Here is a 25,924-nt window from a genome sequence, read left to right on the forward strand (position 1 = left end):
ACCGAGTTGCTGGCTCATCAAGTAATCATAATAGTCAAAAGCACATAACAGTCAGTTTGACAAATCTCTCCATTCATTTGGTAGCTGACAAAGGACTCAGCAAAGATTCAACACAAAGGACAATAAGGCTGCTTCTCAGAGGACTCACCTGTCTTTCCCAGTTTCCTTCTTAAAAACTCCATCACAGTAACTCATGCGCTTCTCTGTGGTGACATAAATTTGGGCACTTGGATAGATGTCAACAGTCTTTTTCAACATGTTGTAAACGATGCCATTGCCATCTTTCCTCATGTTGCGGAAAGGGCCCCAAATCACATAAATAGTGGTATTTGCCTCCTTGAAAAAATAATCAGGGTTTTTTAGCAAAAGAGGAACGCTGGTATGGGATACAACTCGAATCATTGTCATGCGGCCAACGTCTTCTTCATAACCCTTGGTGGGGGCATTGTTCATTCTCCAAATGCAGGAGGCCTGATCTATCTCATTTCCCACTTTCTGGCCGACCATCTGACCTGAGTTGGACACGATGGCACAAAGGTCGCAGTCCAGCTGCAAAGGCTGAAAAACAGAAGGAGAAACAAGATGAGGGAAGAAACATAAATTAGTAAGGCCCACCTATCCAACAAGTTTCTCTGGGAAAAAAGAAAATTCAGATATTATGTATACCTGCTGAATGTAGGAATATCTCTGAAATATACATACCAATCCTATGTTGACTGCTACAGGTTATCAAACCAGAACCATCCTTTCATTTATAAGGGAATACAAATTGTTAAGTAATAATTTTAATTTCTAGCCCCTTGCATTGTTTTAAAATTAATAGACGAATTATCATGTGTTTTTCACTCTAAATGGTGACTTTTCATTCAAAACTGTTAGTTTCAAATGAAATAAGGAAATATAAAAAGATCTGATCTCTTTAATAAGGATGATGGCTAAAAATAAGGCAAAAGGGAGCTATCCAGGCATCAATTCTATACTTTACTTAGATGCATGAATGGTTATCTAGAAATTGATGAAAATATAAAAAATTCAGCAAATGACAAGGTTCTCAAAAAGATTTTCAGAAAACTGCGTAAGACAAGTTTCAGGCTAGCAAAAAAATATCACAGAGATCCTTTAAATCTTCCTTTGTATCCCTGTGTTTGCTGGCTTTTGGGTTTACCTTTATTGGATGGGTAAGGAAAGGCTTCTTTTATGAACTCAGAGACAGCATGTCCAGAGACAGTCTCTATGGCTACTTTATCCACTACCCTCCTTTTCCTAACCAATGAGGTAATAGAGACTCATAGAGGTTAAGCACCAGGTTTTAAGACTTGAAATATGCTAGATAGAGATAAGTGCTAAGTAGAGAAAATTAAAACAAAGACATGGGTTAGTGTGTGTGTGTGTGTGTGTGTGCGTGTGTGTGTGTGTGTGTGTGTGTGTTGGTAGAGTGATCAGTAAAGGCCTAGGAGAAAAATGGTGTGTGAAGAATGATCTGAATGAAGAGGACTGGCTATGGTGATATATTTTGGGGGGTGGGGAGGAGAAAAAAATACGTTTCCTATTATAATTATTATGATAATATGGGATTGCATTGAAAATGCTGAGAAATAAAAAATAAAAGATTTGAAAAAAGGATGAAAGATCTTCATATTTCTTCAATTCAACAATTGCTACATGTTTTATTGTATTTTTCTCCTTCTAGATACATTATTTTAGGAAGGTTGAAAAACTCCATTCATACAATTTGACAACCTTTATTTTTTTATTTGATTCAAATTACTAAGCCTTTGCATGTCAATAAATAGTCCTTAGTGATATTTTTAATGCATATGCAATATTCCATTATACGGTATACCAAAATTTGCCTACTGCTGAGCATTTAGTTATTATCTGATTTTTTTTCCTATTATTTAAAAAAAAACTTATGAACATATAATACTTGTGCTTTGATGAACATACTTGTGCTTCCCATTGGATTTTGAATGCTAACAGTTATACATTAATTTATTTTTACTTCTTTGATTTAGTTTTCATTGTAGACCTATAAAATATGTGAGGTAGACAAAGGCATCTACCTATTTGAGAGGCCAAAATTAAGAATTTTGAAAAAACTTAACTTGTAGAGCCCACAAAGGTTCATTTATGAGGTATCTTAAAATTTCTAGCAAAGGGATTGTCCATCACTCCTGCTGCAGTTAGATTTCTGAACTAAGGTGTCAGTAGGTGGTCCAGGCACTAGGCTAGAATAAGTCTCCTCAAAGCAGATGAGTATAATTAATGCACTTTAAAATGAGGTTTAAAGATTGGTGCCTTAATGAAGACTTCACCAATGGCCAAATGGAGACACAACAAGGTGCCTCTTAGGATCAGGTATTGATCTAAGACTCATCATCAAGCACCTAGGAGCCTAAAATCTCTTGTGTGATAAAGAAAAACACAATATTCTTTTTGCCAAGCGGCTTGCAGTAGGGTTCGACATCCATTATACTTAGCTCAGTTCTCCAAAGTCACTCAGAGTCATGCAAATCAATGCCTGATTTAAATTGAATGTGTCATATGGCACACTCCAACTTATCGCCAAGATGCATATGGTGCGGGGAAGTTGCATTCAATTTACTGTTCCAAGAAACATTGTATAATAAAAGCATTTTGGGGAGGTATGGACTTCACAATTTAAATATATATATATATATATATATATATATATATATATATATACACATATATATATATATATAAAGGAAAAAGGGAGATATAAAAAAAAAATGACTTAGATGTTCTAATCTACAAAACTCATCAATTTGCATTGGATTTCCCAGTCACAAAAGCGAATTAGCTGGTTCTGCTGTAACAAGGCTTAATTTAACTAATAAGAATCAGCATACTGGTTTCACTTGACAGTTGTAACCCCTGAAAGTGATCAATTAAGACATCACAATCTGTTTCATGACAACATATTGGGATGCTGCAGCTGTGCAGATTATGAGGTCACCAGCTGACTAACAACTTGAGGGCAAACAATGGGAACAACAGCCTCTTATTTAAGTAACAAATATGTAATTGGGCAGAGTGCTATGAATGCAATGCCTTTGGGGGTAGATGATAATTTTTAAATTGCCTCTTTCTTTCATCCTCATCTCTTGGCTGTATTGTCACCATGGACAGAGTCTTAGGAGACTTTCGCATATCTTTTCTGCTTGGTCACAGTCCTGCATAGCTGTCTGACTTTCTGAACGAGGTACCAGGAAACGTGTGTGCACACGGTGACTACTCTATTTACCACTTGGCTGCAGGGACCATCCTTACAGGATGATAGAAGTCCAGGATTAGATGAGTAAAACATACTTCATCATAATAGAAGCTTCAAGTAACACAAAGAGCTTGCTTGCTAAGGCCCAAAGGACTCATTTATACCTTTGAAGGCATTTTCAAACTATAGTAAGCTGTGATAAAAAGAGAGAAATATCTAGTCACAAATGGATGGTTTGACCCAAGAGCTGTTCTTATCTGGTTATCCCAGCTCCTTTTATTGGCTTTATCCCTGCATCTTGTGATCTCAACTTTCTTTGTTAAAATGCACTGCTGTTTCTTGAGCTCATTTATATTATTTTATTTGGGGTACTTGTTTGAAAAATTATTGTATATGCCTCTACTTCAGTGGTTCTCAACCTTTTTAATGCCTTGACCCTTCAATACAGTTCTTCAATGTTGTGGTGACTGACCCCCAACCATAAAATTATTTTTGTTGCTACTTCATAACTGTAATTTTGCTACTGTTATGAATCGTAATGTAAATATCTGTGTTTTCTGATGGTCTTAGGTGACCCTGCTAGCAGTTCTCAACCTGTGGATCATGAGAACCGCTGCTGTAGAGCCTAAAACCTTCGGAAAACACAGATATTGTGTGTGTGTGTGTGTGTGTGTGTGTGTGTGAGTGTGTGTGTGTGTGTGTGTGTGTGTGTGAGTGTGTGTGAGTGTGTGTGTGTGTGTGTGAGTGTGTGTGAGTGTGTGTGTGTGTGTGTGAGTGTGTGAGTGTGTGTGTGTGTGTGTGTGTGTGAGGGTGTGTGTGTGTGTGTGTGTGTGTGGTGAGTATGTGTGTGTCTTAGGTGACCCTGCTAGTGGTTCTCAACCTGTGTGGGTCATGAGAACCGCTGCTATAGAGCCTAAAACCATCGGAAAACAGATATTTACATTACAATTCATAACAGTAGCAAAATTACAGTTATGAAGTAGCAACAAAAATAATTTTATGGTTGGGGGGTCACCACAACATGAGGAATTATATTAAAGTGTCGTGGCATTAGAAAGGTTGAGAACCACTGCTCTACTTGCTCAGTTTATCCATAGCAATCAGTTTCTTTCTAGATTTTCTGAGACCTTTGGAAAGAATTGTCTGGTTCTACTTTATCAAGTCCTTTCTTTATTCTGAATTCTCCTTTTCTTTTTACTTGTCCCTATTTCTATGCATGTGTTTTTGAGTTGTTGTTTCCCCCCCCCCCACTACAAACAAACCTGACCTCTATCTTTTTCTCTTGTACAATCAAAATGTCATCAAGCCAAATACTTTGGTTAGGCTTGGACTGTGTCTACAAACTGAGATCCTTACATATGTACAGCCAAGCTTGTCTTAGCAACAATGTCTTTGTTAAAAGAAAGCCTACAAATGTAAAAAAAAAAAAAATAAAAAAATAAAAAAAAAAACACTTCCTATTATTTGAAATCTAAAATATTAATTTTTATAAAAATATCACTATATTTGACTTGGGTATTTTTTCTCTCTGCAAAAATATATTACTATCTCTTGCTTACATATCTGGTTATAAACATTCAGCTTGGGGAAAATTAAAAATTTGATGACATCTATTACACAACCAAGTAATTTTTTACTTGGTATCTAATGTGTGCAAAGTGAATGGTAAAGTAATTTTAAAAATCCTAATCAGTGTGAGATTTAACCTCAGTATATGATCAACTAAGATTCAGTTCATATATTATTTCAAAGACTGAAGAGATTGCCTTGAAAATCAAGGTTTTTTTTACCTCTGCTAAAATGAATCTTGACATTCGCTTTCTTACAGAAAAACAGCAATTGAATACCTGTCTGTAGCACAGGTAGAGCATGATAGAGAGAGGAAGGGAAGCAACAGTGTGAGAAGGATGTATAAGCATAGGGTACTAGAGACCCTGTGCACAAAATTCATGCACAGGGGTGGAGCGTCCCTCAGCCCAGCCTGAAACATCTCCAATCTGGACCCCCTCAAGGGATGTCTGACTGTCCATTTTGGCCCGATCCTGGTAGAATCAGACCTAAGTGGGCAGTCAGACATCTCTCTCACAAACCAGGACTGCTGGCTCCCAACTACTTGCCTGCCTGCCTTCCTGATTGCCCTTAACTGCTTCTGCCTGCCAGCCTGATCACCTCTTAACCACTCCCCTATCAGCCTGATTGATGTCTAACTGCTCCCCTAACCAGCCTCTTTGCCCCTAACTGCCCTTCCTTGCAGGCCTGGTCCCTCCCAACTGCCGTTCCCTGCTGGCCATCTTGTGGTGGCCATCTTGGGATCACCACACCCCCAGCAACCCAAGCAAAGGCCCTAGTATCTGGGATTTATTTATTTTCTACAATTGAAACTTTGTAGCCTTGAGTGGAGGCCTAGGCCAGCCAGGGTGTGCAGAAAGCATAGCTTCCTCCATTACCTGGGAAACCTAAGCCTCCTGGTCTCTGTGGCCATAGCCATCTTGGTTGGGTTAATTTTCATACTTGCTCCTGATTGGCTAGTTGGTATAGCTTGTGGGTATAGTGGAATGATGGTTCATTTGCATATAATTCTTTTGTTTTATAGGAGGATTATATTCATTTATATAAACATAATTGAACACTTAATATGGACCAGTCATCCTACCTAGCACTTTTTCACATTATCCCACTCAATTCTCATAATAAATTTTTCAAAACTTTGTTTTTATTTCCCATTTAAGGGTTGAGGAAGTGGACATGAACACAATTTCCAGTGGATAGCAGATAGGTTCATGTTAAAAAGGACCACTTCACTTCTGATTCATATCGCTATTGAGAAGTGACAGAGAATAAAAAATATAAATATTATCTTTTTTTTTCACTATTTCTAATATACAGAGAAGTAAACACTTCAAATCTCACCAAGGATTATATTAAAATTATTTTTATTAAATTATAACTTAATATTTTAAACATACTGGTGGCCAAGAATGTCACCAGAAAAGAAAAAGAAAAAGAAAAAGAAACAATCTTGATGAAGCTTCCTCAGAAATGTTAGGCTATATATGTCAGTGGAATTTCCCTGTCCTTTCTGGCAATGGCATTATCATGGTATAAGAAATTATATATTTTTTTCTTCAAAATATTTTCAATTTGCCATATGGCTGGAATTCCAGACTAAGATAATTAATCATGACCAGTTTTATTAGCTTTAAAATGGTTCTTCACATCTTACTCAATGTGCGTTTCAATTTTCTTTCATAACAGCAGTGAGTTGTGTGTCTTTCTGAAGCATTAAGTTGGTTACAGTCCCTGTCTAAAAAAAAGAAAAAAGAAAAAAAAAAGGCTCTGGCAGATGATGTTTCAATAAGCTGGTCTCCTCCCTTAATGAAAACTTTCTTGACATAAATTCACCTTAGAAACTCCCAGGATAGGTGTTTTCAAGTCCTTGGGAATAAAAGTTAGCTCAAAACTGCCAAGTCATTCTGTAACTCATGCATTGTTCTCCCCTTTTTACTTCTGAAAACTCCAAGGTACTAGCCAACTGGGATACTATGCTCATAACATAGGTGATCTTATAGTCATGCTGGTTTTTATTTTTATTGTAAGTATGATTATTTGGCACAAAATGAATTATGTTTGCAAAAATGCTGAAGAATGTGACAAGAATGGGGGCGGGAATGAGAAAGATGTGTCTATTCTTATTGCTTTTCAAAAGTTTGCCATGTGCCGAAACCGGTTTGGCTCAGTGGTGGAGCGTCGGTCTGCGGACTGAAAGGTCCTGGGTTCGATTCCGGTCAAGGGCATGTACCTTGGTTGCGGGCACATCCCCAGTAGGGGGTGTGCAGGAGGCAGCTGGTCGATGTTTCTCTCTCATCGACATTTCTAGTTCTCTATCTCTCTCCCTTCCTCTCTGTAAAAATTCAATAAAATATATTTTTTTAAAAAGAAAAGAAAACAAAAATTTGCCATGTTTTAATAGTCAGCTTTACTTTTCTGTGTTTAAGTATTATTTATGTAGACCCTGGAAACCAACTTATCATGACATGCCCAACTGATGCTTGCTTAGGATGACCTAAGCTAACCGATTACTAGTATTTACTCTGATTGGCAAGTTTTTATCTTTTGTTTAGTCACGGTCACTTTTCAAAATCATATATATATATAGTTAAAGAACTCTAAAGTTTTTCAGCTTTAAATTTACTACACACATACATATCCACAAATACACACGTGGCCATACACACCAACTCACACACACACACACACACAGTTACTCTCATCCAGCTGATGAGATAGCTCACTCTCCTGTCTACTTTATCATCCTGCTCCTTACCAACCACTCTGGAAAATTCCTCTCCTCTTTTCTGTGGGTAAGAACTTGACAAATGGCCCCATCCTTTTTGAATGATATATTGGGACAACTGCCAAGCACTTTACATTTTAATCAGTAAGAATGAAATATTTAACCTTTACTTTTTACTCCATGAATAAGCTTATAGACAATAGAATAGATAATTAAAATCTGTGAATTAAAACTTGCAAAACAATGTAGTTCTCCCAGCAAAGAGAAATGGCCCTGTACGAAAGGTCACCTGTCAACTAGTGCTAGTTATTAAATCTCTGCATTTATCACTGAGGTGGCTCTATGGAAAACGAAGGTCAAGACATTAAATTATGAAACAGCTAGGATTAGAAAAGGTCGCCAAAAAACTCAGCTAAAATTTAACCAAACCTATTAATGCTATACCCTGGAAGCAAACAGAAACAGCCGGGGATGAAACACAACACTGGATACTCTAATCTATCTCCCTACTTGAGCACCTGAACTGAAAATGAGTTTCCATTTGATGTCTTGAAGTCTAAAATGAAACTTGCTCATCTCAAATCAAAACAGGAGCTTTGATAAATATTTCAGGACAAAAATCCTATTTGAATCGAACCAGTTTAAATTATTAAAGGCATTGTTTTACATGACCCTTGTGGTTACTTTCATTTCGACCATAAGAATGCAATTGAAAATATTGGAGGTGGGGTGCTCCTGGCATGTTAAATGCTATATAGGACAATCAACTCACCCGCCACTAATTCACTACTTTAATGTTGAAACAAATGAGATCTTTGCTTTTCATCATCCAATTTGGATGGATTTGAAAAAAGCAGCTTGAACTGAGCTCCAGAGACTCACTCTTCAGTTGCTGTCATTTATTCCTCTGCTCTTTCTGAATGTCTTTAGAGTTTCAGTTTTAGAGGCGGCAACATGTATAATGATGCCATTGGGGAATAGATTTTGCCTTTATTCTCCTTGATGTTCTTTTGAGGTCTTTCAAGTGAAAGGTACAAAAGAGGCATTAACAATCTGGCATTGTTTTTATTGCTTGACAAAGGAAAAAATGTATTTTAATTTTCACCGTGTTTCAGGAATGATTAAGCAAGCTGTTTTCATCTCTACAAGTCACTTTCAGCAGACCTCTAACTGTGAGCAAAGAACTGTGAAGACTGTTCTATAGAGAAATCAACACAGTTCAACATAGCCAGTTTACGTACTTCTTTGCCCCTCCACAAACCGGCATCTTTCAGAGTGTGCAGCTACAGAAAGCAGTGTGTATAAATCATACACTATGAGTAATGGCATATAAAAAGACAGATTTGATAACCCGTGGTTTGGCTCTGACTCTCTGTGGATTTGGGATATGGCATTTACCTTGATTTCTGCCTGGTGGCATTATATCCAAGCATAAAACTTAATATGGGGATGCATAAAAATGTTAATGTCAAGAAATAATTCTAAAACAGGCAACATAAAGCTATGCTTCTCAGTTACCATAGATAATGTGTTCTCTTTATTTGAAAGTTCCTTGAAAGAAATTGATCTGTATAATCATGGAGGCATGCTCCAAGAACCAGCTTGCTTTCTCCGGACTGGAATGAAAAAAAAAAAAAAAATTTACCCAAACCAAGAGAGAGATTTCACCTGCTGTCTGGGATAAAGAAGTCATTTATATTTCACTATCACTATGAGATCATAATTAAATTGGACTAATTTCTGACTGACTCCCTCTGGATTATTTTCCACTTCTTTCAGGAAGATGAGTTAGGGACCCAGTGCTGACATACCATCCATGTATGTCACACAAAGAAAACAAGAGTAAAAGCCGTGGTATTAGTTTCTTAACATGGTACCCAACTAGGGACATGATTCTCAACGGTTGCACATTACAATGACCTGAAGAACTTTTGCAAAATCATAATGGCTGGGATGCATGGCTGGCCAAATGAATCAGACAACTCAAGGGGAAGGCACCTGCATGTAAGTATTTTTCTATGTTCCATGTGTGATTCCAATGAACATTTAGGGCTCAGAAACATTGTCTTCGAGGAGTTGGTGGCAATAGAAAAGGAGCTCAAAATGCCTAATCAAAGAGATGAATGGCAAAATGTAAATTGGTATCCTTGAGGCCCAAGTGAGAAAGATGTTGGGGTAGCAAATCTTTCCAGGTACCCCCTCAATACCGCTGTTTTGGCGAGCTGCGCTTACACATCTTTGGGGCCCACGACAGGGTGGCCCCCAAATATCCCACATGGCATGTTGATTATTCCTAATTAAAACCACTTGAGAAGCAGCAGGAGGGGAAGGAGCTCTCTGACTCTTCTTTGTCCCTCTAAATGCAGAAAATAAATCTCCCTTGAAAAGTGCCCTCCCTGATATAAAAGGGCTAAGGAACAATCAATCAAACTAAGGAAGAGACAGCTTTATTCCGGATATTGAAAATCCAGAGCTGAGAAACCTATATAAACAAACCCTTGTTAATTTTACAAATTTACTGCTCTAAGCCAACATTCTACTTAAATTCTTACTATGTACCCCTAAATCTATATTTCTTTGTCTTGTCAAATCCTCACAAATTTATTGTTCCTCTATTCAAACGATATATTAATGGCCTGCTCTATTCACTCACAGAGATTTTTTCTTTTAATTTTCCTGTGTACATATAATAAAACTCAAGGATTTTCTCCTGCTCTTCTGCCTTGTGCCAATTTTATTAGTAGCCCAGACATAAGAACTGAAGAAGGATAGAAAGGGGAATTCCATCTCCCCAACAAAATGAAATTAGTCCTAGATGTCAGAGCTATGAAGAATAAATGGAGATGATGTTGGAAGTTTGCATGTGGTGCCAAGCATGAGAACTTTTATTTCCCACAGCATTATTGCTAACTAGAGGCCCAGTGCACGGAATTTGTGCATTGGAGAGGGTCCCTCAGTCCGGCCTATATCCTCTTGCAATGTGGGACCCATCGGGGATGTCTGACTGTCAGTTTAAGCCTGATCCTGCCTCTGCCCCGGCCTTTGCTGGGGCGGCTTCATCCAGAAGGATGTCAGGAATGACATCCAGACGGTTTTCAGCTGTCCTGTCTAATTAGCATATTATGCTTTTATTATTATAGCTTATATAGCATGAGAAGTCTGTATATTCCAACTAGAATTTGCTCTGAAAGCAAGGAAAATCATGTTACCTTATACATTTTCTTAATTGTCATGAGGATTTTCTGCCAGCCTGTAAGGGTTATGGTAATTTCAACATTTTGTTAACATGCATTCAATATAATGTTTTATCTTCTCTTATTTGTAGTCTGAAAGATGCTTATTTTGAGCAGAGGGGGTGATCAAGATGGAATGATTGTGAATATAAAAGAATGTCCCACTAATAAAGTGAGAACCAAGGGAAGGAAGAAGTCAATAATACGAGAGTATTGTTGGATAGGTAACCTTTAAAAAGGTAAAGATAGATCTTTCTATGAGACAATAAAACTGAATTAAGAATCAGAGGAAAACCAGATAACTTTAAGAAAAAACTGCAATCAAAGTTCACTCCAGATTTCCTTACATTTCTCTCCAGTAGTAAGGGTTGATTGAGAGATAGGATACTGAGCGGTAATGTTAACAAACATTAGGAGAGGGATTAACTTTTGAAAAAGAGAATATTTTGAGCAATAACAACAAAAAAAGGATTTCCATTTGTGCCACAGCTGGAATTTAGAAAGTATAGACTTTTTATTAACCTACTGCAAGTTTATGTATTCTTTCTAGTATGGCTCAGGAGCACCAAAGCAAGATAAAGACAGACATTAATCACAGACTAGACATTGTGGCAAGTGGTGTACTGAAAGTGCAAAGTTGAGAAATAATTATGGGCACTGGTAACATGAATGCCAAGCTGAAAAGTGAAAGGAAATTATGGCAAAATGAGTAAGTGAAAGAGATAAGGAAGCGATGCATGTCTCTCAATGGGGTTATATCCATTCATTGGAAACTGGGTGGCACATGTTTGCATTCTATGTCCTGAGACCATGCTTACCTTCAGAATAAGGAGAAAATAATGTGGCTTATATAAGCTTTGAATTAAAGGTCTGATTCCAATTGCAACAGGTTTCAGGAAAGAAGCTGTAGTATAAGTCATTCCTTCTGGCTTGAAAATGCAAAACCAAAGCACAGAGACATTAAAATTCATTGTTCTTGAAAAGTATTGGCATGAGAATGTCTGCTTCAATATGTTAATTTAAAAAATCCCGACCAACCTTTCCATGGAAGATAATTAAAAGAACTGAGAACAATATAAAAACTATTTCTTTGATATCATCCAAGACCTAACAAGACGGTGAGGAACTGGCAGCCAGAAACTCAGGAGGTGCATGTACACTAATAACTGCTTTTGTTCTGGAAGCACCAGCAGCTCTGGAAGTAGTAGCTGAGCTCTGCTTCTGGCAGCCTCCTGGGCCTAGGACAGTGGTTGGCAATCGGCGGCCCCCAAGCCACATGTGGCTCTTTGGCCTCTTGAGTGTTCTAACCCCAGTTCTTTAAAATGGACATGCCCAGGCTGAAAACCGACTTCTGTGCATGGGCCAGGAAGTTTCAATCACACTGTATGTGTGTGCCTGCAAATGGTATTTTGTGGAAGAGCCACACTCAAGGGGCCAAAGAGCCGCAGTTTGCCGACCACTGGCCTAGGAGAACAGAAATCTGAACGTTGAGCCCCAAAAGGGTAATTCAACATTGACTTTGGACTAGAATTCCTAAAGTGTATTCTAAAGGTAAGTCTGAAATAAACAAGTTTGCAAAACCCTCTTTCACATCAATAGGATGCCTCTGAAAACTTTGATTCTGGTAATTACATTTGGAATCCTGAACTTCTAATGGCCGGAGATACCTGCAGAAAGAAAAGAGAAATCTTCTCTGGGGGAAGATAATATCATCCTAGGCTCCAAGTATAGCTACAAATAAGTGTTTGTGTACAAAACCCAATACACTATCTAAAAACCCAGACATATGAAGGGACAAAATGCCATTAGAGAAGGCAAGCAGAAACAGCCCCTTAGGAACTCTACACATGGAATTATAGGCACAGAAGAAAACCACTATGCTTACTGTGTTCAAGAAGTTAAAAGCCAACTGAGAATGTTGACAGAGAAATGAAATAAAAAATGATGTGCAAAAGAGCCACTTAGAAATTAGAAATAATAACACATGAAATAAGGAAATCAATGAATATATTAAATAGCAATTTAGACAAAGCTAAAGAGGATTAGTAGACTAGAAGATAAAAGCAACTGTTCAAAATGAAACATAACATTTTTTACAAAGACTCAGAGACACAGGGAATACAATGAGAAAGCCTAAAATAAATGCATGTGAAATATCAGAGGACAGGAGAAAGAAAATGAGCAGAACAATTTTCAAGAACATATGAGAATCCATCAATTCAAATGACTTACAGGGAAAATAAATATAAAATCTAAATATACAGTGAAAGTTCATAAAAACAAAAACAAAGAGGAAATTACAGAATTTAAAATTAAATAGCATATATAGTAAACCCTTGAACAACTTATGAGTTTGAACTGCACAGGTCCACTTAGAAGTGAATTCTTTTTTTTCAATAGAAATATAGTTGACACTGTATCTATGGATTACACTTGCACAGATTCAATCAACCACTGCAAAAACTATATTTTCATCAGAAATCCCCACATCCCGAGGGCCAACTTGAGTTATAGGTGGCTTTTAGATAGGGGAAAAGGGGAGGAAGGTTGGTTCCCTAACCCTTATAGTGTTCAAAGGTCAACTGTAATTTGGAGGGGGTAAATAGAGATAAAATATTGTAAGGGCCTTACATTGTCATGAAAAGAAGGCAAATGTGCCAAATAATATCTTCATAAGCTTAGGATGCCTGCTGCTATTCCTAAGGGAGTAGTTCTTAAATTTTTGGTCTAAGGTCTCATTTATACTTAAAAATTATTGAGGATTCCAGCAATTTTTTGCTTATGTGAGTTGAATATATAACGTTATTATATTAGAAGTTGAAAATGAGAAAATTTAAATTTAAAAATATTAATTAATTCATTTTAAAATAATAATATGCCCACTTCATGTTAACATTAATTTTTTTTTTATAAAAAGCAACTTTTTCCCAACAAAATAGTAAAAAGAGTGGTATTATTTATATTTTATTTTTGCAAATTTCTTTAATTGAAGATAGATAAATTCTCATCTGTTTCTGCTTTTACTCAATAGGTGTTTTGATTAAAGTAAATGAAAAAGAATCCAGTTTCAAAATTTTATGTAGTGGGAAAAGGAAGATAATTGTGTATATTTTTCTTTGAATCTATACCAAATTTGATATGTGGCAATTTTGTAAAGTTTGTTTGCAATATAAAATCTGAAACCATATCAATAAAATTTTCTACTGTTACATTAGAGTCCATTGGTCTATCTTGTATTGTGCATGGATCATTAACTCATGTCTGATTTTATAACATATTTTGGTCATTTATAAAATATTAGTCCAATGAGTTAATCAAAATGTTGAAAATTTCATTATATATTTTAAACACATTCATTGGTAATCTAATCAGAAAAGCCTGTAAGTTTTGCAAAACTGGAAAGTTGATGGTGAAAATACAAGTTTGTCCAGTACATGCTAATTTTTACTTGAAAGCTCAATTTTTGTCACTAGTAAACTACACTGTTATTTTCTTTAAGTTACAGGCTCACTTCTTCATTCTTAGGAAAATGTCTGCCAAGTATTGAAATAAAAATAGTCATCATTTGTCTGTTGGTTATTTCCAGTAAAATGGTGTTCAATGACCTTGGAACTCAAGAAATTTTTCAAAATAAAAAGTTGGGTAATAAAGGGGAAAGAAGTTCAAACATATGGTTACGGAAGAAGATTTGACTTTGGGTGCTAAATATACAATACAATATACAATGTACAGAAGATGTATCATACACTTGCAACCTATATAATTTTATTAACCAATATCACCCCAATAAAGTTAATTTAAAAATAAAAATGTTTTTTGGGGAAAATCAATGTATTTGCAATAATAACAGTAAAATAATATCATTTCAAAAGTAAAATCATACACTGAGTGGCCAGGTTATTATGACCACCCCATCAGTACTTTGTTGGGCCACCTTTTGCCTTCAATACTGCAGCAATTCTTCTTGGCATTGACTCCACGAGATGTTGAAAGGTGATGCGAAGACTCTAACACCGTGCCTGATGAATAGCACTGACAAGTTCTGTGAGATTTAATGGTTGTGGAACCAGCTTCCTGATGGCTCTTATAACTTCGTCCCACAAATGCTCAATTGGATTGAGATCTGGTGATTGTGGGGGCCACCTAAGCAAGGTAAAGTCTCCTCATGTTCTTAAAACCATTCCTGCACAAAGCCCCACTGAAGCAAATGCTGCATCATAGGGTGTTTCCTACACAACAGCTCTTCCACTGTAGTCTCAGCTGGTTGTCACAGACAACTGGCCTGGAGGTCAATTCCTCCCATTGATACTAAAAGCAATCAAGGCTCAACAAACAAGACAGTGCACACAGCCCATACAGAAATGTACTTAGAGCTCAGGTGACTGGGGAGGCTGAGTCACTGGGCCTTACAGGACACCTACTACACAAGGCCACTCTACCAATTCCAGAAGACTTAGTAGCTCTACCTAATACATAGAAACAAACACAGGGAAGCAGCCAAAAATACAAAGACATATGTCATGCATATAAGCCTAATCAATGGACACAGTCACTAGGGGAGTGAGGTCATGAGTGGAGAGTTGGAGGGGGACAATAGGGGATAAAGACACATATATAATACCTTAATTATTAAATAAAATAAAAACAAAACATAAAAAAAGAAAGAACAGAAGGAATTCTCAGAAAAAGAACTAAATGAAATGGAAGCAAGCAAACTAGAGAGTACAGAGTTGCAAACAATGGTTATAAGGTTGCTCAAGGATCGTAATGAGAGCTTCAAGGGACTTAGAATTTCAAGGATCTTGTGAAAATTTCAAGGAAATTAGTGAAGGACATCAAATAAAATGAAAAAGGACCAGTCGGAAATGAAGTATACACTGACTGAAATAAAGAATAGTTTATGGGGATTCAACAGTAGAGTAGAAGATCTGGAGAATCAAATCAATAATTTGGAATATGAGGATGTAAAAAAAACACCCAATCAGAAAAACAAAAACAAAAAAAAAAGGAACCCAAAATTTGAAGATAGTCTAAGGAGCCTCTGGGACAACTTCAAGTGTACCAACATTCACATTATGGAAGTGCCAGAAAGAGAAGAGAGAGAGCAAATTATTGAAAAACCTATTTGAAGAAAATAGTTATTAGGGTAAATTTTTTTAACATGATAAGGGCTATCATTCTGAAACTAAAACAAACATCACAGTTACCAGTGCCCTGCCAGAGTGGCATTCACATATTGTATTGTAAAATGGTAATTAAGTCTTCTTAAAAAATGGTTTCCTATGGACAAATATGTTGGGAAATGTCATATACTAGTGCATTCATCACCTCTTGGGGATTGCCAATGAATATTAAATACTAAAGGCTATAAATAGTTATTCACTTAAGTCTGTCCCATTCGTTTAATTCAGTATTCCAGAAAATTATTTAGAAACCTCACTGTCATTTGTTATAGGAAACTGATTAATATCTTATGGGATAATGGCTTGGGAAACATCGTTTGTAAACTGTGCACCGGATATTATCTTGTTAGGACTTGGAATAAGATATGAATGGTGACTGATTTCATTATTATTTCACCCTTGTTCTTTAAGTTTTACTCAGTGTAATAGCTGGAGACCAGATGTGATGAGCAGCAAGGTATTAATAATGGACAGAAGAAAAAAAATCACCATTGTTTGCAGATGATATGACAGTCTTCCTTGCAAACATAATAAACCATAGAAAAAATTAGAACTAATAGAAGAATTTTAAAATGATAGCCAGCTGAAATGTGGATATGCAAAATTACCAACTGTACCTCAGCAAAAAATGAATCTACAACAGAAAGAAATCTAATGTACAATAGCAAGCACAATACCTAAGGGGGGAAATAAATAAGAATTTTGCTAATGCTTTAAGAAAGCGAGTGCCTCGTATAAGAATGAACTGGAATACCCTGTCAATTCAGGTACTAAATTGTACATGGTTCTTTTTTTTTTTTTTTTTTTTAAGTGGTTCTTAAGGAGAAAAAAATGCTTGGGGGAAAATACTTGAATTTCTACATCTAGATAAGATGCTTGGTGAAATTTATTTAATGTCTAAGATCTTGTGACCTACTATGGACAAACTAAAGCTTTTGAATTATAGAAACTCAATATTAAGGTTTAAATACACAGTAATATTTATACTTGCTTTGGAGTCTCTTTCTTTTATTGCTATGGTAATTATAGTTTGAAAATCCTTTCTTGTTTGAATAATTATTTTTAACTATTTTAAATCTTCTTTCAGATATCATGGGTTATTGACCCAGTAAATGAAATTACTGAGCTCATAGTATTTTAATGCTTTAATGAAGTGGCTTTCTAAAATGCTCAGTCCCTGTGACCATGCAAAGCTTAGCAATTAGCTAAAACAGAAAATTACCACCCTTCCATACCCAAGATTGCAGAAACTAGACAAACCAGAGAAACTGAAGGCTCCACTCAGAAGATGAAAAAACAACCGTGAATAAATAATGATTCACAGGATGAATGAAACAAAACGCTTTTATTTAAAACTATAGTACATTTTAGCCACGGCTTTAAGACTTTCTTAGTGTCTTCTTCAAACTCTATTTAACTAGACTTTAGAACTCTCCATGGGATCATTTTGTTAAAGAGCAATTTGGGCAAATCTCAAATACTAAATACTGTAGCTACTTTCCATATTTTAAGGCTAAAAACAAAGGCTCTTAACTAGAACTAGATCAATTGCCATTAAAGCATAGCCCATCCAAAATGGAAACGGATAGTTATTTTTGTTTCATTTATAAAATAGGATTACTGACACACCATGTAGAGTTGGGTTTCTTTCTTTCCTTGAAAAAAGGAAATCTGAACCTTGCGGAGTCCTGGGCATGTACAGCAGCAGAGACACAGATGTCATCACAGCTTCCTTGCTTCACACCTGGGGCAGATCTACAGCCATGAATGTGAAACATGGGCCTAATTAACAAACTAGTGAATTATGTATGAATGTATTATTGACCGGCCAGACCATAAAAATAAATAACCTTTTGGTATCATATAATTCATCTGGGGGTTAAAGTATAGAGGGGGAGCTGTGAAAAGTCAAATAATTTTTGCAGTTCTAAATTTTATTCAAACACCTTTCACGTGTGTGTGTGTGTGTGTGTGTGTGTGTGTATGTACATATGTGTGTAACTGCTATAAATAACAAGTGCTAATTTGAGGCAAAGCATAGGTAACACTTCAAAAAACAGGACTCATCCCAACTAAATGGTTACTTCATGCTAGAGGAGACCAGAAGTTTATCATACCATGGCCACATCATTTCTATATCATTTTGGTACCAAACGAATAAATCATATTTTCCAATATATATTAAACTATGAAGACATAATTTAAAATAAAAGTGATCAATATCAGGACACTGAAATTTTAACATATAAAGTTTGTATATAAAAATATATAATTGTATAGAGTGACTTCAATACCAGCAACTTTTATTTCATCATATTCCACTTCCATCTCATCTGAAAGCACTTAAGGTGTTCTGAGAAAATGATAGTAGAAGCAGTTTCTAGCAGCATAATAGAATGCAAATAAGCATTGGCTTTGTCATCAGTCTTGCATTCAAATCCCTCTCTGCCACTTTCTAGCTGTGCTTTTGCATAGATTTCCCAAATTCTTGACTCTTCATTTTCTTAACTTCTGCAACTCATCATTTTCCCAGGGGGTAAGCTCTGTCTTTGTCCTATGGCAAATGTGAGTAAAATTAAACATTATTTCTCCTTTCCTAGAAAAAAAAAAAAGCCACCCCATAGGGCATTAGTAAGCAAGGTAAATTTAGCAGAAGATGGATTGGGATAAGGAAGAGGCCTCTCCCATTCTGGATTTTTATTTCTTCCAAATGACATATCCTAGACTCATTATTTCTCTCCATTTCTTTATAAAACAGTATATTCCTCCTGGTTTATCCAAGCTTGTATTCTCACAACTATCACTCGCTCAGCCCTCTAAAGATTCTAGTTACCAGGATCTCCCCATCTTAGGGGTTACTAGACATGTATTAATAAAATTTATCTGATTAATAAATGAATTCACTCAAACACACATTTTACAAAGGGAAATAAGACCTTTTTAATTCCTGCACTGTAGCATGTGAGGATTCCTTTAAGAACTTGAAAAAATCATTCTGTTTTGGCTCTTTGTTATTTTTCTCTTAGAAGATGTTAGTAATAAAGTTAAATATGTTTTAGAAGCATCATACGTCTGTTACCTTCATTTTCTTTTTCACACAAGTCAGCTTGGTAGGAAAATGCAACTTAGAAAACATCAGGAGGTAAAATGTCAGATGTATCTTTAAGGATACACAGAGCAAATGCTTCTGCATGGGTTGGATCATGAATGTAGAGTGTGAATTGTGAATACAATCACTCCTCCATCTCATGATAAGAATAATCTATTCGATCTAAGTTCTCCCACTGCCCCACAGAGGAAGTCTACTATTAAGTGATCATCATGATCCTTTCTCAGACTGCACTGCAAGCTTCAGAAGATGACCAAGGCCAGGAAAATTCCACTGATGGTTATCTGTCCCCTCTGGGTGACAGTAAGATGGCTCCAAATCAAACACAGCATTGGGCTTTGTGTCTCAGAAACGAACGGACAGACTACATTAAAAAATTTTTTAATGAAAATTAATTTCAAAACAGATTCCCTGGCTGGGTATTAGAAAGACTGTTCTCAAAAAACAAAGTGCTTTCAGTAGTTCTTTTTGGAAAACTAGTAAGGTGTTATGGATAACCACAGAGGGCAGTTAAGTGTATAATGCATACAAAGGGGAATGGTTCCAGGCTGATATTTCTAACACTTCCATGTGAATAATGGGCCATTATCTAGAAATTGAAGCTGCTAAGTAAAAACATCATAGGACTTGTAGTTATACTTTGAAAGTATTCTTGCAATTATCCAGCTGCGAGTAAATGCAGCTCTAAGCTGAGTTTTGACTTTTATTTCTAGCCAATTGACCTGCGCTCTGTTTTTTTTTTTTTACTGCAACTTTAGATGAATCAACAAAAATATCCTGGATAAATGAGAGGACATTGCTACTAAACACTGAGTTCCAACTCTCAAACCAGAAATATAACTTCTAATTTACTCTAGTCCAAGACTGATTAGACCCATTATTTAGTGAAGTCTCTCTTGGCTGTCTGTCTATCAAATTATTTATATTCATGGATAGAAAGTGATAAGCCAAAATGCTAATTATCCATTTTTCTAAAATAAAAGGTCTATGCTAAGAATAACAATGAGTTATTAAAATAGCACTTTTCATCTGACATAATACATCTTAACAAGCTCTTTAAATCCAGCGATTTTCATTGCTGGACATCTTATCTAATAGAAAGAAAAATGTTAACTTTCTTTCTATTCAGACTTGGCTAGCATTGGGCAATGGCTTTTTGAATTTGAATGCTGTTGGAAATAATGAGATAAAACAGGGAAATCCAGTATTTAAAAGCAGATTTTTAGAAAAGCATTACATTTAATGTATTGATTTATAACATCCTTTGTCCAAATACCTGGATCTAAAATAGCGGTTCTCAACTGGGAATCTCCTGGGGACATTTGGCAATGTCTAGAGACATTTCTGGTTGTTGAGGGGGTATCACTGGCATCTAGTGGGTAGGAGTAAAGGATGTTGCTAAAGATCCTTTAAAGAGCAGTAAAGTTATCCACATCAAAGAATTATCCAGCTCAAAATATATTGAGAAACTTAGGTTTAAGAAGTATCAAGGAATTTTAATAGTTAGGCAACAGGCCTATGAAATCAGGCTAAATAAGTGCTATGAATTTAATCTTTTTCTGTGTTACATATTTATATAATTTTCACAAGAGTCTAACTTTTTAGAGCAATACTAGTTGTATTAAAGATTAGTTAAGTCTTGATTTCATAGGATGCCACATTTATATATCAGCTTTGTCCTAGATTAAATAATCTTTTTTTTTCCTCTGATGAAAGCTGGATGGATAAAAAGATGTACTGGAGGAGAAAGAGGAAAGAATAAAAAAGTAAATCTAGGGTAAATAAGAAGAAGCAATATAAATGATTAGATGTAAGTGAATAAAGACAATTCCAGTGTTATAGAGGTCCAAAAATATAGAACCCCGCAAAATGCTTTGTTAGCCAGTGGATTTATTTTCTACTGATCTCATCCAGACTACCTGCCTCCAAATCAATATTCATTCATATACAAGCACCCAACTGAGATAATCTCCCTCCCCATCACACGCCCACACCACATACTCTCACTAGAGGCCTTTCACACACACAGACAGCCTTAGCTCAAGAGCTGAAAAGACTGTCACCATCACCACCATTCTACTGATCACTTAACAAAATCAATACGCATTATGAATACTGAGAAAAAAAATGATGGGGGGAAAGGGACATGCACAAATAATTTGCCTTGTTTCTATATGAAACTGTAGTATTGAACTTCCAACTTAAAGTCCTAAGTCATTTTGAAACCACTTGCAAGGTTCAACCTCTTCTAGACTTCCTAGAGGAAAAGTCAAGAGAAAACAGTTTATTTTCTACATGGGTTTCTGTTTCCTTGGCACACAAGCTCCTGGCACCGGGGAGCTGCGAGGAACACAGTGGTTTAGGGTTGGCAAGCTCCACGCATTTCAGTTCCCAGTAGCCAGGCTCCTCTGAGGCCTGCCAAAGCCGCAAGGCAACACTTAGCACTTGAAGCCAAAAGCTCCTGGGAGGGAACCATCCTCTGTGCAAAAACTCAGTGTGTGCTTCCTTAGCTAAAAGGTTGACTACCAGTAGCAGGATCCTTAACAAATCTTAGCAAAGTTATAGAATTTGAAAGATATTGGTGCTACAGAAGTTTGGTGGTCAACAAATATCAATGATTTAGAGACGCCAGAGAGGGGCAGCCATCTCTGTTAGTTAACTCAAGTCCCTCGCATTACTGCAGATTTACTAGTAATTTAACAAATCCCTTCCAAAAGAGAAGCGAAACACCTTGGAAACTAAAGATAATAATAGATGAAGACAGTGGTAGAGAGAATTGTGATCTTTTTTTTATATGGAACAACTTATCTAAAATTCATGTATACCCAATGAAGAGATATTTTTTAGAACATGTGCTGACTCCAACAAAATGAAACAGAAAAATAAAAGCATAAAAAAACAACATAAATAATAAACGTAGAATAATAAATTTATTTTACAAATAAATGAGCACGGGGAAATCTATCAAAACCCAGTCAAGTAAGCATCATGCACAGGACTAAGTGTGTGTGTAAAGGCTGGGTTAAAGGTCAGACTGACAGAATGACAGGAAAGTGTTAGCAGGTTATTGACAGGGGAGAAAGCAAATATCCAGCTGTTTTCAACTGTTGACTATTATGAAAAAATAAACCATATGCATTCTTAATAAATAGTATCTAAAAGGTATCTAAGCAATATTCTATAAAAGCAGAATACTAAATGCATTAGGATGTTTGACACGTGAGCATTGTTTTCTCAAAGTGTGACCATTTCTTCATTTCCTCCTTGACAGATAAATTGTGTCCAACACAAAATCTGCCAGAAGAAAGTAATTAAAATGTTAATGTGTACCATCCTTTCTTAATAGAAAACCTTTTTTTTTTTGACAGGATGAATTAAAAGTGATCTCAAAGGTTAAATGTAATGAAGTGTGTCTAAGATACACAGTTGCCAATTAAAAACATATTTGTGGTAATTAGCTCAAAATAAACACGGAGATTCTAAGCTCTGGCATCCACATCTCATACTCTTACTAGGTGTACAGGTCCATAAAAGTAATTGAATCAAAATACTAACTACATAAAGCAAGATACTGCCCTCTGGCATAACTTGGGAGAAGAAATCTTAAGGAGGCTGCTTTGTTAACTTCAGTTAACCCCAAATCAATAAAGTTTTCACTGTATGTAGAAGAAACCGCAAACCCTTCCTCTGGTTCCAGAAACCCTGGACACTGGCCCTCTCAGTAACAGTCAGTCAGCAAACTTAACTTATTTAAGTCTCTTGACCATCCCATATCCTCAGCCTCGGGACATGGAGCATTCTGGGGTTTTTTCCTAGGATACTTTTGCCCTCCACTTCCCATTTTTGGCAGGTACTTTCTCCTCATGTGGAACTCAGCTTAAATATCAGCTTCTCAAAGAGTGTCTTCCTGACCACCATTTCAAGCTCAAGGTAACTCTTCCCATTAGGCCCATTCATACACAGCACAGAGTGCTGGACCTTCAGAGACACTTATCCTCATTATAATTGTGTACTTATTAACCCATTTACTCATTCACTGTCGGTCTCTACCACTAGTCACTATGTTTCTTGGAGGAAGAGAATACTCCGGTCTTCACTGTGTCACCCACACCAACAAGCTGCCTGTCCCAAAGCAGGTGTTAATAAATATTTTTGGTTCCGATGAACTATAAATATCCCACTGGTTAAAGGGCTTAGCTGTGATGTTTACCAATATAGCAGTTTTAACACCATTATTCAACATCAATGTTAAATAGGGTCCTACTTTATTTGCACAGCATCTTATGTTTTGAGAGCATACGTCTTAAATTTTCTTGACTTCAGTCAATTCAGAGGAATCTCCAAGAAGGTGGAGGCCTCGGTACCATTGGGACATATAATTTATCAATTTCCTTTTGATCTGGGAAACCATATGCAATATACTCAGTGTAGTTAGTGTCTAAATCACATAAATATATGTCCATGTGTACATAAGCACATGTGTCCCCATGTGTCAAAACACACGTAAGCAGATTCCTAGTCAGGGGCCCTGCTGGACAGACTGTCCTGGCATAGACATGTGAGGATTTAGCCCCGGAGTTCTTTCTTCTGAACTTTTCAAAGATTGCTTTCTTAACCTACATTTTACTTTAATGTCCAAAAGGTCTAATATGAAATTTAAGATAAAGCACCATATTGAGTTAGAGGGACTAAATCTAAAACAGACTTGAAGTTGTAATTAAAAGATATGGTAGCTGGAGAAACCTGGGTCATAGGATTTTTCTTGTTTCAGCAGGTCAGTCTAAATAGGTGCAACATAAAAATGGAAGAGAGATTTGAAAGCATGGAAAACAAAGCATAAAAGAACAGTAGGATTATTCAGCTACATATAAGATTATAAAATCACATTAAACCTTCACATCTAATTGAGGAAAGAAAAATTCAAGTTTTAAGGTGCAAGGTATAACTTTCAACTGCAGTTTGAATGATTCTTTCATAATTAGTACATTTTATAAAAAGCAAGGAAATGGTTTTGTTCTTTGTATAAGTCCAGCATCCAGAATGGTGTCTGGCATGTAGTAAGCAATTGGTAAATGCTTGTTGAATGAATAATAACAGTAATAGCTGCTTCTTTTAACACTTTGTCAAATATTGTGCTAAACCACACACAGATAACATAACAATTAACCATTGCATCCACATGGGAGGGAAGGTTTATCATAAGTGTTTTATGAAGGAGTTAACAAAATCAAAATAACTTCTCCAGGATCAGAGGGCAAAGCTAACCTTCTCATAAAGCACTAGCTGACCACAGAGTCTGCTTTTCTACCCACTGCACTATGCAGGCTCCCTGGACATGCAGAACTGGACAGAGGAGAAATGCGACCACACTTAAAAGGATGTTCAGGAAAAAAAGGCAGAATGTAAGATGAACCTCAGAGCTGGAGAACGGGGCCTGTTTCTGTGCAATCAGTTCACTGAAAGCTGCAAGCACAATGCCAGGGGGTGTTATGGAGGTGGCTAACGGCAGGATGCGGGTGGGAAAGGGAGTAGGAAAAAGAAACAGACTGCAAATAAATAAGGAGCTTATTCCTTTCCAAAGGAACAGCTATACCTCTAGCCGCAACATTGCCCGTGCTGTCAGAGGAACCGTACAGAAAATGAGGCAGACCCTGTTTTCAAGAGTAATAATGAAAAAATAGAGTCCTGTGGTGCTTTTCCTCTATCGGCCCTGCTTATAAATTCATAGCACAGCATGGAGGTTATTAAAATCCCATATGTGAGAACCACACACAGCACAAAGAGATATGAATTGGCGTTCCATGGAGATAATGCTATCTAATGGGCAAAACAAGTAGTAGGGTTTCATTTTTATTCCGAGAGCGTTTGAAAAGGGCTCAGCATCCAACTACTGCGCATGGATAGCTGGCCATTCAAAGGCTGCTTCGTCCCTTCCTTCCTATGGATTAATAAGTGGGTTATAAAGAGTAGGGCTGTTATCTGCCCAAGTCTGGATATTCCCATGACATTTTTTCTTTGCTTGCCACTGTTTGAAATAGAGTGGATTAAAAGCTTCTCTGGAGGCCTTGGCACAGAAGGGAAGCAGGGCAAACCTCCCCCTGCTCCTGCCTCAGCATCAGGCAGGTCCAGAGTGTAAAGAAGCTAGTATTTGGGGTCCAGAGTTTCCCAGAGACCTGCCTAGAGGCCCAGCACAGGCTGGCTGGCATTTCATTGTTGTAGGGTTGATTTGTTCATGGGTTTTATGGGGGGGGTGGTTAGAAAAGGCTGGCTAATGTCCTACTAGGGAAAATCAAATATGACTAATTATAGCAAATGCTATTCTATACAATCTGGCAATGAGTGTGGAAACAGCATCTCAGATCAAAAAGCCAAATAGCCTAGGATGTTAATCAACAGAAAACCTTAATCAACTGAAACTTCCTAAGTAACTTAGTGCTAGAATTTAATTAGGACAAAATAATTGCTATTTTTAATTCATTTATTTCAAAAATCCAGCTTTTAAAAAGTAGGTAAATTTGTGGACCTAAACATCTGGACCAGGGTAGGGACAGAAAGGATCCAGAAAGTTTAAAATCCATGGAGAACACAAGGTAATTCAAGCCACCAAAACTCATACACATCTAAATGAAATCTAACCCCAAATCTGAGATTTATGGGAAAGGGGATAACAAAGGTATGAAATTAACTAAAATGTGAGGGATTTCTGAGGTGCAGCATCAGTCATTCATTCAGCAAGAATGTGATGAGCATCTATTTGCACTGCCCCATGCCCTGGGGGATTCTGCAGGAAGACCAAGTCCCTGTCCTCAGGCAGCCTTCATTTAGTGCTGACAGGGGAGGCAGAACACCTCCCCCAGCCCTACAGTC

The 25,924-nt window shown here is 36.7% G+C and overlaps 1 protein-coding gene across 2 annotated transcripts in view; it reads right to left on the reverse strand.

Moving 5' to 3' along the window:
• ST6GALNAC3 (ST6 N-acetylgalactosaminide alpha-2,6-sialyltransferase 3) overlaps window positions 1–25,924 on the reverse strand; it is a 517,876-nt gene that overhangs the window by 199,797 nt on the left and 292,155 nt on the right. For both annotated transcript variants that reach the window (XM_036446244.2, XM_036446245.2), the window contains exon 3: window positions 149–558. In XM_036446244.2, coding sequence (XP_036302137.1) covers window positions 149–558 — 410 coding nt within the window. The remainder of the gene's footprint in view (window positions 1–148; window positions 559–25,924) is intronic.

The sequence above is a fragment of the Pipistrellus kuhlii genome, unplaced genomic scaffold (assembly GCF_014108245.1).
Source record: "Pipistrellus kuhlii isolate mPipKuh1 unplaced genomic scaffold, mPipKuh1.p scaffold_m20_p_2, whole genome shotgun sequence".
In the NCBI taxonomy this organism is placed as follows: Eukaryota; Metazoa; Chordata; class Mammalia; order Chiroptera; family Vespertilionidae; genus Pipistrellus; species Pipistrellus kuhlii.